At 40.6% G+C, this 14,231-nt stretch overlaps 1 protein-coding gene across 1 annotated transcript in view; it reads left to right on the top strand.

The window, feature by feature from the left end:
- The window catches only part of XPO4 (exportin 4), a 69,640-nt gene that overhangs the window by 21,297 nt on the left and 34,112 nt on the right, over nt 1–14,231 (top strand). Inside the window, exons 5-7 of the mRNA XM_056858715.1 lie at nt 6,998–7,114; nt 8,100–8,253; nt 13,728–13,840. Of these exons, the coding sequence (XP_056714693.1) occupies nt 6,998–7,114; nt 8,100–8,253; nt 13,728–13,840 (384 nt within the window). The remainder of the gene's footprint in view (nt 1–6,997; nt 7,115–8,099; nt 8,254–13,727; nt 13,841–14,231) is intronic.

Here is a 14,231-nt window from a genome sequence, read left to right as displayed (position 1 = left end):
TCTTTCCCAACTCTGTTTCTATTATTCTAACCACATAAAGTAATTAAAGCGCATTACCCTCCCACCCAAACTGGTCACAATCAATTAAAATCTGTCCTTATTCTTATTTTAAAAATATTGTGGGAGGAGCGTAGGATGAGACCTAGCCTGTCTGTTACATGTTTTCCATCTTTCAGTGGACCTAAAACTACTTAAGGAATTTTTTTATGGGGTGGGGAAAAGCACAATAAGAGGGATCAGCAGTAGAGGATAACAGCTGATCAAGTTCCAGATTTGTATCCTGCAAGAACTGCCAGACAAAAGAGCAGTCTATTTTGGGATTGTTCCATTCTTCAGCGATACCCAAACTGCTGCCAATGGTCATGATCTAGAGCATTGATAGTGAACTTCTATATTCTGGGGACTTGTTTATTCTTCCACCCACTTCTGTGTTTTTACTGTTTTTGATATACTTCAGGCTGAATGCTCACTCTCCCCAATAAAGTTGGTGCTCTCCACCAGAAAAGGCTTTGAGTTGGGGGGAACGCATTGATTCAGACATAGCATTTAGAAGAAGAGTTGGTTTTTATATGCTGACTTTTTCTACCACTTAAGGTAGAATCAAACCGGCTTACAATCGCCTTCCCTTCCCCACCCCACAACACCACACCCTGTGAGGTAGGTGAGGCTGAGAAAGTGTGACTTGCACAAGGTCGGCCCTCATGCTTCATGTGTAGGAGTGGGGAAACAAATCCAGTTCACCAGATTTGCCTCCGCCACTCATGTGGAATAGTGGGGAATCAAACCCGGATCTTCAGATCAGACTCTACCACTCTTAACCACTACACCACGCTGGCTATTTACTTACAGATATGTACCCTTCTGTGTTACATGCATGTTAGATACAAAATCACACAGATGTGAAAGATGTAAAATATAGACTATCTTGCAGTTTGAAGGTTATTTTCCTCTTCTTTACAAGTGGAACTGTGACTAGATATTTCATCTTGCCATTACCCTGGTTAAAATTTAATATGGCTGTCATGGGCCAAATAAAATTACCTTGGGAGCCAGGTGTAACTCGTGAGGTAACTGACCACTCCTCATCTAGAGCTTTAAATAAGCAGCTAGGCACTTGTTTGTGAATTGCAAATGTATTTTAAACACAGGGGACTTTTTAAAAAAGCCGTTAACGTGTATGAGAAGGGGTGGTAATAGGCAGCACGTACAACCAAAAGCACCCAGTATAGGAAAGTCTAACAAAAAGGGCCATATCTCTTGTACCTTTTTGTGTTGCTTCCTACATGACAGACTCAGCTATTGGTAAAAAAGCCCGTGACTAATTTTAGCCAGCTCAATTAATCTTTTCCACTACTGATTCCAAGATGTTGAGAAAATGATTGTGGGTAGACTCCTTTAACCACAAATGCCTGAAGTTCCTTGGCACTGGATCTTGGTACTGAATATGATTTCTCCTTTGGCTATTTGAAGGATTCCCTCCTCTGGGACCTAGAGCACAGCTACATCACTCACATTAATTCATAAAAATAGTCCGTTCAAGAAGTCAAACTCTGTATAATGTGTTGCGTGAGCTGTGCACTCCTGACTTCTGGCAGATCTCTCAGTAGACAGGGAGTACAGAAAGCATGAGAACTGGTTGAAGTTGGCATCTTGGTAAAGGGTTATTAAAACTAAAAAGTTCTGCTAGCTCTTGTAGCCTAGCTTTTGTATGTCTTGTGGCCACCTTTTAATGTTGCAGTAATCTGGGTTAAAGGAAATCACACCCTCATCAGGCAAGGACCATCTCAGTTTCTGTAACCAGAATGAACTACTATGGGTGACTGTTAAGTGTTCTTCAGGATCAAACACAAGAAGAGCCCCTGATGGATCAGAACCAGCGGTCCTCTTAGTCCAGCATCCTGTTTCACAGAGTGGCTAACCAGTTGCTTCCCATGAATGTTGCCTCCTAACACTGGCTTTCAGAGGTTTTCTGCCTCAGACTATGAAGGTTCCCTAGTAGTAGCCATTGATTCCCTGGTAGTAGCCATTGTCCATGGATGTGTTAATACCCTTTCAAAACCATCTGTGCCGTCGCTACGTCAAACGGCAGTATTTCCTTTTTAAACCTCTGATATGCTAAAATAGATAGCTGATAAATATAGCCTTGTATAAGATCAAGGAATTAATCAAAGACCCTCTTGTTAAGGTAGCTGTTTGGGGACGAGTCTAGGTTTCAGAATCTTTGTTACTGTGTCTATTTCCTCTAGCTGTATTAGTAGTAACGTAACTCTTGAGTGATATTATCAAACACTTCCTGTATTCTTGGGCATCAGTTAACAGCGACAATATGGATTTCATAGAAGCATTTGTGAGGAATGCGGCCCTGTGAATCATCTCAGCAGTATCTGAATATGGTTTAAAGTAGACGGATTCGTTTCATGTGCAGTGGTAGTACAACTGTGAAGCACATAAACCCTTTGTCCTGAAGCCCATCAAAACCTTTCGCTTCTCTAGGTGTAGATGCAAAGAAGTGGCATTTTCCAGATGGATTCCCCCACCCACCCCGGTCTTTTTCTGTTTTAAGAGCTTTATAGAGCCGACTGGACACAGCCAGGTGCTACTTTTCATGCTTGTGACTGGGCCACAGATGTCGGATGGGAGCACAACAATTTTTAGCTGCTGAAATTAATTCGCTGATTATATTCTGTGTTTTGGACAGGTGTACACTAGCTCCCTGTATTTTCCTAAGCAGTCTTTGAACTCTTATCCTTTCATCCTCTGTAACCTAACCACTCAAATAAAGTGGTGCATGTATTCCACCGACAGCCCCTAGACACAAGTGTGAAATCCCTTCAAACATTCATTATGGCTTTAACTTTCATTTTAAGTGACATTCTTTTTGAAGGTGTGAGTCGTGCTGTGCAAGAGCACAGTTACACATAGAAATACACTTTCCAATGCAATACATTTTCAATATTTTTCCAAAAGGTTTTTTTGGGGGGAGGGGGGTTACATTGAAATTTCAGTTTAAAAAAGAATTATTGTCTGAACCGAGCTGCTTCAACTGGGTGTCTGATTGCCAAGTTAATCTCTCTTTGCACATTCTCATTGATCTTCTGTTAGAGCAGCTGAAAGTCTCTTTTAAGTATGGCAAACTTTTATAAAGTATATTCCTGGTAGTAAAGCCCCACTGGGGTAAGTGCCAGGCTATTCTAAGAGACAATCCACTCTCCAAACAAGAGAAGTATTTTATTTTGTCAGATGGAGTTATTGTTTGGGTATGTAGTTTATTCATGTGGTGGAACTAATGAAATTTCTGGTGAGTGAGACAGACTAGTTTAATGAGGTACACTCTTTATTGGTATGAAGCGGACGTCTCCAGTTACATTTTGTAAAAATTGACTTTTTAACCTGATTATCAGAAGCTGATCTTTTAAGCAGTTTTTTGTGTCTGGTTTTCAAGAATCAAATTTAGTGGCACAGTATTATGACTTCTGCCGACTCACCTGGTGCAAATATAATTAATAGTCAGAGTTTAACCATGGTTAGGAAATGGGAGGTGTACTGTAGGCTTGTTTGCTTCCCTGCCCTTTCTCTCTCTTTCTCTCCACTTGAACCAGGGTATGTCTATTAGTGAGTGAGCTGGTTCTAACTGGGATTATGCAAATCATGAGGCAATTCTGGTTAATCATGGTTAACATCAGTGTAAATTTAACTATATACCATGGCTGGAGCAAGCCGGGGAAGGCAGGGGGGGATTCATGTGGGGGATGCTCTGGTATCTTAACCAGGAGATCAGGAATGTTTCGGCACCAGGCTACTATAATGGTTTAGTACCGAAGTAGAAACAAATTGCTTGGATCCAAAATGCCACAAGTAGAGCTCTGTTTGTGGAATTGATCTTTCTTGCCTCCCTCTTTCAGTTGCAGCCAGCTCCACAAAATGCTACTCCTGAGTTCAGGACTTTTATGTGTACACACACTTGATCTTAGCCAAAAGGCCGAGAAGTGATGTAGTATGGGATGTAACGTGGAAGTCTATGGTAGGAAGGCAGAATCAGCAAAAACAACAACTCCCACAAATGGGCTTTTCTTTGATAGGACAAAACAGAGATGCTGACTTAGTACTCCAGCAAGATTTTAAGGTTTTTTGTTTTGTTGTAGGCTGTCAAAGATAAGCAGGCCAGGATTTAGAACATTATCAGAGGCCAAGCTTTAAGACTAGAACTATAACAAGCATCAGTGCCAGGAGCAGACAATGAGGAGCATACTTTTAAAAAAGAAAGTTTTTTCTTGGAGCGTACTTGGGCACTAAACTTAGTATTGCAGTAGGCTACTAAATTAAAGCTTAAAGGCATATTGCACATAAAAAGACTTTCTTTCCCTTGGTCTGTCTGGGATTTTTATAGCAAGCAAGAATGTTAATTTTGTGTAGACTAGCTGAGATAACTAGCTGTCTGTAGGGTCAAGGTACTGACATCAGAGACATTTCTGAACAAAGATGTTGCAGTTGGTGGGTGGATGGTACTGTTGTCAGCTGTTGGGTGACCTCGCATAAATAGTATCATCACGACTTTAATCTTTCGGGTGTTCAGAGGTAGTGTGCATATTTCTGTTTAACCCCTGGACACTTGCCGGCATGCATGACCCTTTAACAATTCCTATTCCTCTCTCCATCCATGGCACCTTGGCTCCAAATAGTCTAGGGATAAAGCCAGTAGTTGTATACCTCTATTGTATATATGTCCATTGGGCAAAGATCAAAATATGGCACTTTTAATGTAACATATGAAGAACTTGACAATATGAAAGCCTATCTTTAGTAAGATATTGTGAGATTTTAATTAATACCTTTGTGGGTTAAAAACTGTAAGCGTAAAAAATTAACAAATCTGGAGGAAGGGGTATAATGCATGTATTCCAAAAAATATCTACAAACATTATAAAACTGGCAATTTTAGATCATTAATTGCATATTTGTTTGAGTACTGATACAAAATGAGCGTGTTACTCCATATTTGCACCCCACCGTGGCACATATGCCCTTTCAGTGTGTTATAGGGTCTAGAAGAGCATCGACCTAGAACTGGAGACCTGGGTTCAAAAATGCCCACTCAGTCTTTGGTTACCTTGGGCTAGTCATTCAGTCTCAGGCTGTACTTCCTCAAAGGGTTATTAAGATAAAATGGAGTAGAGAAGAACCATGAACACTGTGCTTCTTGGAGCAAAAGCGGGATAAAAACGAAGCAATAGAAGGAAAGCCTCCTATTGTGGTATTGGCTAGGCTCACATCTGTTTCACCACAGAGATGAATAAACCAGACCATGCCCTGAGAAATAATCCTATATGAACAGTGCAAAACTTTAAAACTTCAGAGCTTGGAGACTAGGATCTTACATAAGGGTGCCAGGGAACTTGTAAGATTTGACTGACTCATGGCAGCATGCAGTCCTTTCAGACAAATAAGGCTTTATAGAGATGGTTGAAATGTCCCACAAAGCCAGGATCTGTGCCTAACCCTTTGCTTTTGGAATCCAGTCAGTTCAGGCATTTCATTTGCCATGCTTGTCCCCTTTTATACTGAATATTGGTGTGCATTCAAGCACTCCCACCACCCTCAGTGTCCTGGTAAAATTGAAGGGGTGGTCGTTTTAATTTGCTGCAGCAAAAGCAAAGTGGTGTGTGTGTCTTGTGGCACTTTAAAGACCAGCAAGTTTTTATTTCAGCGTAAACTTTTGTGGACTTGAGGTTCACTTTGTCACATTCTTGCATGACCCATGAAGGTTTATGGTAGAATTTTAAAAAATCTTGTTACTCTTGGCTAGGACTTCTGCCTGTTTCCAGTAAAACTGGTTTCTGCTCTGATGTGTGTGTACATATAAAGTAAATTCTGTTCCAGTACTGGAATCTTTTGGAGGTAGGGGAGACATTTTAGAATGGAAGCATTTCTTCTACAAGACATCGTGTCAATCTTTTCTCACCCAGGACTCACCTTTACTTTCAAGGTGGCAGCGTGGAACACACCGAGCGGCAAGCACGGGACAGGAAATCATGCGGCAGCACAGCCATTTAAAGAGAATTGTTTATGTATTTATTCCCTTCATTTATACCCCGGCTTTCTCCACAGCGCGGACCCAAAGCTGCTAATGTTATTCTTCCTTCCTCCGTTTTATCTTGAAAATTCCCACCCTGTGAGGTAGGGTAGGTTGAGAATCTGTGGTTGGCCCAAGGTCACCCAGCAAGATTCCATGGCAAAGCAGAGATCTAAACTCAGTTCTCCCGAATCCTAGTCCAACACTGTAACCATAATACCATTTTGGCTGTTAAGAAGATGAGGGAGTTGTTATGTGCTTGGATGCCATTATGTGCTTGGATGGGGGGGGGACCGTCTGTGCTTGAAATATATGTGTAGCTAGGTAGAGGACTGACTGGTGGGGGTGGCGGGGCCAGGCTGTGCAGTGGGGGAGGGGAATCACAAGGGAGAGATTTTGCAGGAAAGGAGGTCCATGAACCGGCGTGGACCAGTGGTTAGAGCATTGGCCTACGATCAGGGAGACCCAGGTTTAAATCCCCACTTTGTCATGGAAGGTTTCCTTGGGCCACTCCGCTTAACCTAACCTCACAGGTTTGTTGTGAGGATAAAATGGAGAAGGGGGGAATAATGTAAGCCACCGTAGGTCCCCCTTGGGAAGAAAAGTGGAGCATAAATGTAGCAAATAAACTTGCCTGTGCTCTCCACTACTGAGAGGTCTTGCCTCAGTGTTACGTTGGTCCTCTCAGTGTGTGTGCAAAGAGATGCAGGAGCTGTGCACCCTTCCTCTGAATTTAAACCTCAGACCATTAACGTTGGTACAAACTGAAAGTTTGTGACTGCTCTGGTGGAATAAATGTCATAGTGAATTAATGAGGAATTCTTGATCCACAATTGTGTTTAATTTGTCTGATCAGGATCTGAGACACTTGGAAATATTTCATTGTAACTCAGTTTTGTAAATATCGTCTTCCCTCAATTTTTACAGCAAACGCTGGCCTGTTCTATTTTAACGGCATTGTTGAGTGAGTTCTCAAGTTCAAGCAAAACCAGCAATATTGGACTAAGCATGGAGTTCCATGGTAATTGCAAACGAATATTTCAAGTAAGTTAATGACATTTGCTTGTATATTCATGATAATTATTCTTAATAAGGAAAGAACAGTTTACTAATAAAGACAAGAAACAAAGAATACATAAACTTAAGCCATTGTTAGACTGATTTTTTTTATTTAAAGCAACAATGCAACTCAATTTCAGTTTTAAAAAGAATCCAGTGACCTGAAAATTGTGAGTAAAGTGGTTTTTGTGGAATGAATCTTTTACCACCTCCCCTTTTTACTGCAGGTCTGTGTGCCTGCAGCACAGGTTTGGGGGAACCACATGGGATGTGGCACATGGGAACTGCTGTCTGTAGGGAGGCAAGCAGCAAAAATGCCTCCACCCCTTTGTCTGAGCGGAAGTGCCTCTCTGCTCACATAACTAGGGGAGGATTTTATTTTCAACCCAGTGACGCTAATATGTCATCAACAACTAGATCTAGTAAATGGTGATTCTTGCTTTGCTTGTTGGAGAGACATTATAAACGAACTTGTCTTCACTCAGTATAAAATGATAATTTAACATAAAAGAGAACAGCAGTGGCGAAAAAAATAAAGTAGCCAACTATGGGAGCATTCAAACATTTTTGCTCTGTGTGTGAGTGTATAATTGTATCTAAATGGGGCTAGCCCTGGGAGAATAAATGCATCCCATAAAAGGCTAGTATTTTACTGTATCTTTGATCGGATCCTGAGGGGGATCCTTATTTCTAAATATACTACTGCAGGTTGTATGTCTGGAATTTGGTGCTTGACTATAGTTTTAAGGCATTATTCTTCAATTCCATAACAGCTTAGGCATAGTTGCCTATTGTCCAAGTAGCAGTACAAATTTTGTATAATTTTATTGATCACTGAATAGCTTAAGTGCATTGGACTGTATAAATACAGAAAACAAAATGCCTTGTTGGTTACCTCTTTAGCCTGACTAACCTTAGAGTGTCCCAGCGTGAGACTATTAAAATGTTTGAACTTATCCTGATTGCATAGGAGGACGATCTCCGTCAAATCTTCATGCTCACAGTAGAGGTACTGCAAGAATTCAGCCGGTGTGAAAACCTTAATGCTCAGATGTCTTCAGTCTTTCAGCGTTACCTTGCACTAGCTAACCAGGTCTTAAGCTGGAATTTTCTTCCTCCAAATTATATCCTTTTAAAAAAGATTATTTTCAAGTGGGAAAAATGGTATGATGTTGACAAACCATCTTGTGGGAGAACCATAAGATTCAGAATTTTTATTCTCACTTCATTGACAAAGATATACTTCTTGTAGATTGCAGTGTTTTTTTTACCCATCAGTCATAGTTATACCTAATATTATTGGACTGAAGCTCTCAGAAAGCTACTAGTCAAAATGGGTAATTGTCATAATGCAAACCTATTTTCTCCAGGATCAGAGGAGCATGCCTAATGTATTAGATGCTGTGGAACACAGGCAGGATAATGCTGCTGTAGTCATCTCATTTGTGGGCTTCCTAGAGGCACCTGGTTGGCCCCTGTGTGAACAGACTACTGGACTTGATGGGCCTTGGTCTGATCCAGCATGGCTTTTCTTATGTTCTTAAATGCTAGCACATCATTATGTGAGCCTAGTTATGAGCTAGAATCAGGCTGTTAAGACTGGAGGGTGCAGACTTAACATTGTTATTATTCATTATCTGAGGTTATTTATATATATATGTATATGTGTGTGTGTGTGTGTGTGTGTGTGTCTGTGATAAAGCTGCTACTCTGTGTGTTCATCCCATGCTCACCAAAGGAATGCTAGAAGAAGCCCCATCCAAGAGCAGTTCTGTTCTTTGCTTTAAAAAACTAGACCTGAAGCTATCATCATCATTTATATCATCATCATTTATATGCTAATAGCGAAGTCCGCCAAATCTGAAGATACTTAAATCCAGTGAATGAAGCTTTGAATGGGCAAGGCAAATCTTTCTACAGACTTGAAAAGGGCCCCCGGTTTGCATTGTGAAATCTAAACAAATATATTGGGATGTTCAAAACCCTGAAAATGATCAAAGGTGCACCTGAAGCTTTAAGCAACAGATTCCCTCGGTGGCCATTGCTGGGAACCATCGATTTCAGGCTTGATTCTGTCAGTAAAAGGCAGAGGGGGGGGCAGGGCCCTTTCCAGGCCTATTTAGCCTTTGAGGGAGAACACGTTGGGGCCAGGCCTGGCTAGGGTTGCCAGCTCCAGGCTGGAAAATTCCTGGAGATTTTGTGGTGGAGTTTGAGGAGGACAGGGTTTAGAGAGGCCTCAGGCGGATATAATGTCATAGAGTCCACCCTCCAAAGCAGCCATTTACTTCAGGGGGATACATCTCTATTGTCTGGAGATCAGTTGTAATTTACTTCATTTATTTTTTACTCCATTTTTTTTACTTTTTACTCCATTTACTTCAGGGGGATACATCTCTGTTGTCTGGAGATCAGTTGTAATTCTGGGAGATCTCCAGGTCCTACCTGAAGGTTGGCACTCGGCCCTCCTGAGCCCCCATGTGAACCAAGGAAAGCGGCACTTGGCCAATTGGTTAGGCAGGACTGCCTCTTCCCTCCTCTCTCCCACCCTGGGAGAGGAGCCCTTTTTCACGGCTTTTCACTCACAATCTGCATCTTCTCACAGGGTTGTTGTGAAGATAAAGAGAGGAGAATGATGTAAGCTGTTTTGGGTCCCCATTGGGGAGAAAGGGGGGTATAAATGGAGTAATTAAATAATAAACGTAGCTGAAGGTGGGGGGGACAGAAAAAAGTTAGGTTGGTTTGGGGATGGGAAGGAAAGAAAGAGGCAGGAAAAGGGAAGAGGCTGTGAGGGCATTAAGGGAATGGAAAGATGAAATAGTGGGAGTGGGGAAATACCCCCACAAGTCCATTTATAATATGTACATGGGGTTTTTAAAATCTGTCTGTGTGAGCTATGTAAGTTGGTGCTGAGCACTACTGAAACTATATATGAATAGTAATTGTATTAAGTAAGAAAATATAGTAGAAATACAAGCATTCTGGCTTTCTTTAAACCTGGAAGGACAGGAGCACAGAAATTCAGTTCTTCCATGCTCACACACACACACACACACACACACACACATACACACACATCCATTGTCACCTCCCACTCTGGTCCCTCTGTATTGCACTTGGGAATACAGAGATTACAGAAGTAGTGGTAGATTACAGAAGTAGTGGTGGTGATATCTCGGATCAAAACATGCACAGAAATCTGCTCTCGGGTTGTATCTCGTTGTGTGCATTTCAAAGCGCTTAGGGATTATTCGTGTGTCATGTTGCTGATCCTCCTAATCATGGTTTATAGAGCAGAGATGGGTAGACTATGAATTTCTGTATTCCATCCCCTTTCTCTTATTTGTTTGGTTGTTAATGTTAACATCGGCACTGAAAGTAGGTTCCATCTTCCAAGGTTTGAAGTGAATTTCAGAGGAAATCTGACCAGTATGCCAATGTTAGCTTAGTTGAAGGTTTAACAAGCCAACAAGGGAAGAGGAGAAAGAATTTGAACAGGGAATGAAAGGCCCACATTTGTGACCCACTCCAAAGTTTTTAACCATGATTAACAATGTAGTATGAAGCAGTGAGCTTAGAAAGGTGCAACTTTGCATAGGATTGAACTGTAAGAGTGATATTCTGCACAGGGCCATGACTTGGTCCAATCTCAGCTGTTCTAAAACTTCAATTTGTTCATACGAGATAAAGGATTTAAAAGGGAAAAGAGAATTGGAAAAAGAAATAATATCCTAGTTGCTCATTCTTTAATTTCCATTTAGAATTGTCTAAATATCCAGTGGTTTATTCTGTTTCTATACATAGGTATTAATTTAAAGGGATAAAGGAGCCTTACTGATCTACAAATTAGAGTTTTGTGTGTGTGTGTGTGTGTGTGAACTGCTGTCAAGTTGCTTCCAACTCATGGCAACCTATGAATCAATGTCCTCCAAAACATCCTATTTTAACAGCCTTGCTCAGATCTTGCAAATTGAGGGCTGTGGCTTCCTTTATTGAGTCAATCCACCCCTTGTTGGGTCTTTTTCTGCTCCCCTCAACTTTTCCTAGTGTGGTTGTCTTTTCCAGTGACTCTTGTTTTCTCATAATGTGACCAAAGTACGATAGCCTCAGTTTAGTCATTTTAGCTTCTAGGGTCAGTTCAGGCTTGATTTGATCTGTAACCCACTGATTTGTTTTTTTGGCAGTCCACCATATCCGCAACACTCTTCCAACACCACATTTCAAAGGAATCTACTTTTCTTCCTGTCAGGTTTATGTAACTCACTATATTCTGACATAAGTCACTAGAAAATTAAGTTGTCAACCAAAGTAAACAGCTGTAACTTTGGCACTTATTCTAAACACTACATCTAAGTGTGTATTTATTACTGAAATTTTACTTTAATTATAATTAATGTAAGAAATAAATCTAGAAAGGTACCTTCCCTCACCCAAAATTAAAATGGCCTTAATGCTTTTAAATTTAACCCAGAGTTAATGTGGGTTACTAGGACAGAAATCTTATGCTTAAAATTATGATCTAAAATAAGCTTTTTAAAAAACTAATATCATGCCAATATCTCCCCACCTGTAATAAACCATCTTGTAAAATCTGTAAAACTAAATGTACGGCAATAGTTGTAAATGTTTTACTTAACTTCCCCCCCTCTTGTTCTCAGTTTCTTTGTTTTGGATTTGCTTTTTTGGGTTTTGGTGTGTTATGTATGATGTATAATATAAATTTAAAGTAGATTTTCATTAAAAATCATGTATGTTGTTTAAAAGCAATTGCATTCCAATAATGTATGTGGGCTCACCAGCCCAGTTCAGGACGGGAAAGTGGCTGGCTTGCGGACCAGATAAGAGCTCTCAAGGCACCTAATCCGGCCCCCAGGCCTTATGTTTGACGCCCCTACGTGGTGCAGGGGGTTGGACTGGATGGTCTTTAGGCCCCGTCCAACTTTTTAATTCTGTGATTCTATTTTTGTATTATATTAAATTGGTTGCTGTTTTCAGAATTCTATTTTCTTCAGCCCCCTCCCCCAGTCATAGGGCAGTATTAGGGTATACTTTAGCTTCCTTTCTCGGTCTGAAATGACCAAGTATTCTTTATGGGCCCTAAAGCCAGTACCATGTAGCTCAGACAAAAGATATTTGCTTAAGAGGTTTTGCCTTTAAAGGATGTCACCTGTTTCAATTTAATGGGAAGAACTGAAAGGACTGGAATATCTCTTTATGGGTGACAAACGGAAGATGCAAATGATAGGCTGAATGGCATTCAGCCTGTGTTGGAGAGTTGATGTCACAATAAATGTTCATAACTTGTTGTAACTTGTGCACAGCATTGAATGCAAATAGATTTGCATGTTTGTTAAATGCTTCACTTTATTGCAGAAACAAATGTATGGGATCATGCTTGCATATTTTTGGGCTAACTTCCAAGTGTGATAGTTGATGTCAGATATAATTTTTGATAATAGCTCTAAGCAATATTAGTCAGTGTCCATCTCTATTTTTAGAGGATTATCCATTGTTTTAAAACTACCCGTGCAGAACTTTGAGTGCCCCTTGTTTCAGACATCAAAGTTCCAACACTTGTTCAACTTGTATTATTTTGTGTGTGTTTTAAATTTTGATTTGTGAGCCACAAGGAAAGGTGGGATGGAAATATTTTAATAAATAAAAATGAGATGTTTGTTCATTAATCTTGCTCTGAAAGCAAAGTACGTAACATTTTTATTTGCTTTTTGGCATGGCAGGGAATAAAATCAGTTTAGTTTTATGAAGTTTATTGTTAGGGATGTCAGGTCCCTCTTCGCCACCAGCGGGAGGTTTTTGGGGCAGAGCCTGTGGAGGGCAGGGTTTGGGGAGGGGAGGGACTTCAATGCCATAGAGTCCAACTGCCAAAGCAGCCATTTTCTCCAGGTGAACTGATCTCTATTGGCTGGAGATCAGTTGTAATAGCAGGAGATCTCCAGCTAGTACCTGCAAGTTGTCAACCCTATTTATCGTACTGTGTATCAGTAGAGAAATGTTCAAAATACTAGTCAGATTTGAGTCCAGTAGCACCGTAGAGACCAACAAGACCAGCATCTGACAAAGGAGCGTTGACTCTCGAAAGCTTATACTCAGAACATCTTGTTGATCTTTAAGGAGCTACTGGACTCAAATCTAGCTGTTCTGCTGCAGACTAACACAGCTACCCTCTGAAACTGTCTTTCAAAGTGCTAGCGCCTCTTCATAAAACCGGCCTGGTATGTTTTAAATAGAAGGTTTCTATATCTAAAAAAAGGTTTTGTACAAATTTTGCATATCTGTCAAGTGTGGTATCATTTCTGTTTCCCGTTCACCTTCTGTCACATCCAGACGATTATTAAAGTGATTGTGCCACTGTGGAATGTCTCGTCATTGTGATCACTGTTATTTGGCATTCCTTGGGCATTCTTTTCCCCCCAGTACTTAATACCTTTTATTCCTTGTCCTCATGCATGAATTATGCTGTGTATGTGAAGAGGCTTAAAGTTTGTTTCCATTGCATTCTTTCTGAATGGGACCTGTTGTATCTGGGATCTTTTTTTTAAGCCAAGTTGGAATGTTGTTGTTGACCTTGACACCAGATAACTAGGCAGACATTATATAGCGATGTTTGAATCCTCACAAAATGTGATGCTAAAGCCAACGGAGTCCTGGCGTGAGACCCTCCTGGACAGCAGAGTTATGGAGCTTTTCTTTACAGTAAGTCCCTTCTTCTGTTTTGCTGATTCGATTGCAAAGAAGTACTGCTGCTCCTTTCTAAGACTATTGTTGGATTGTTTCCTCCTTTTTGATCAGGTAGGATGAATTCAGGTAAGATAGTTGAATAGACGTAGTTCTGTGCTTTGCCAAGCAATGATACATTATGGGTTTTTTCCATTAAATACTAATGATGTGCCTATATATGTACTTAGTGAATAAAAGCTTGGCTAGTAGAACAAGTATTAATGAAATGATACAAGGTTTTTTTGGGGTGGGGGTTGCATGCTGGATTATATCTCTAGCTCTAGCAACAAATGAAATCAGGAAACAGGTGTTTCCTGCCAATTTTAATTGTTATAGTACTGATTTTAGGCATTGCTCAAACACAGCA

This window comes from Euleptes europaea, chromosome 12 (assembly GCF_029931775.1).
Source record: "Euleptes europaea isolate rEulEur1 chromosome 12, rEulEur1.hap1, whole genome shotgun sequence".
Taxonomy (NCBI): Eukaryota; Metazoa; Chordata; class Lepidosauria; order Squamata; family Sphaerodactylidae; genus Euleptes; species Euleptes europaea.
The sequence above is the reverse complement of the archived record's forward strand: the minus strand, read 5'-3'. Positions and strand labels throughout refer to the sequence as shown.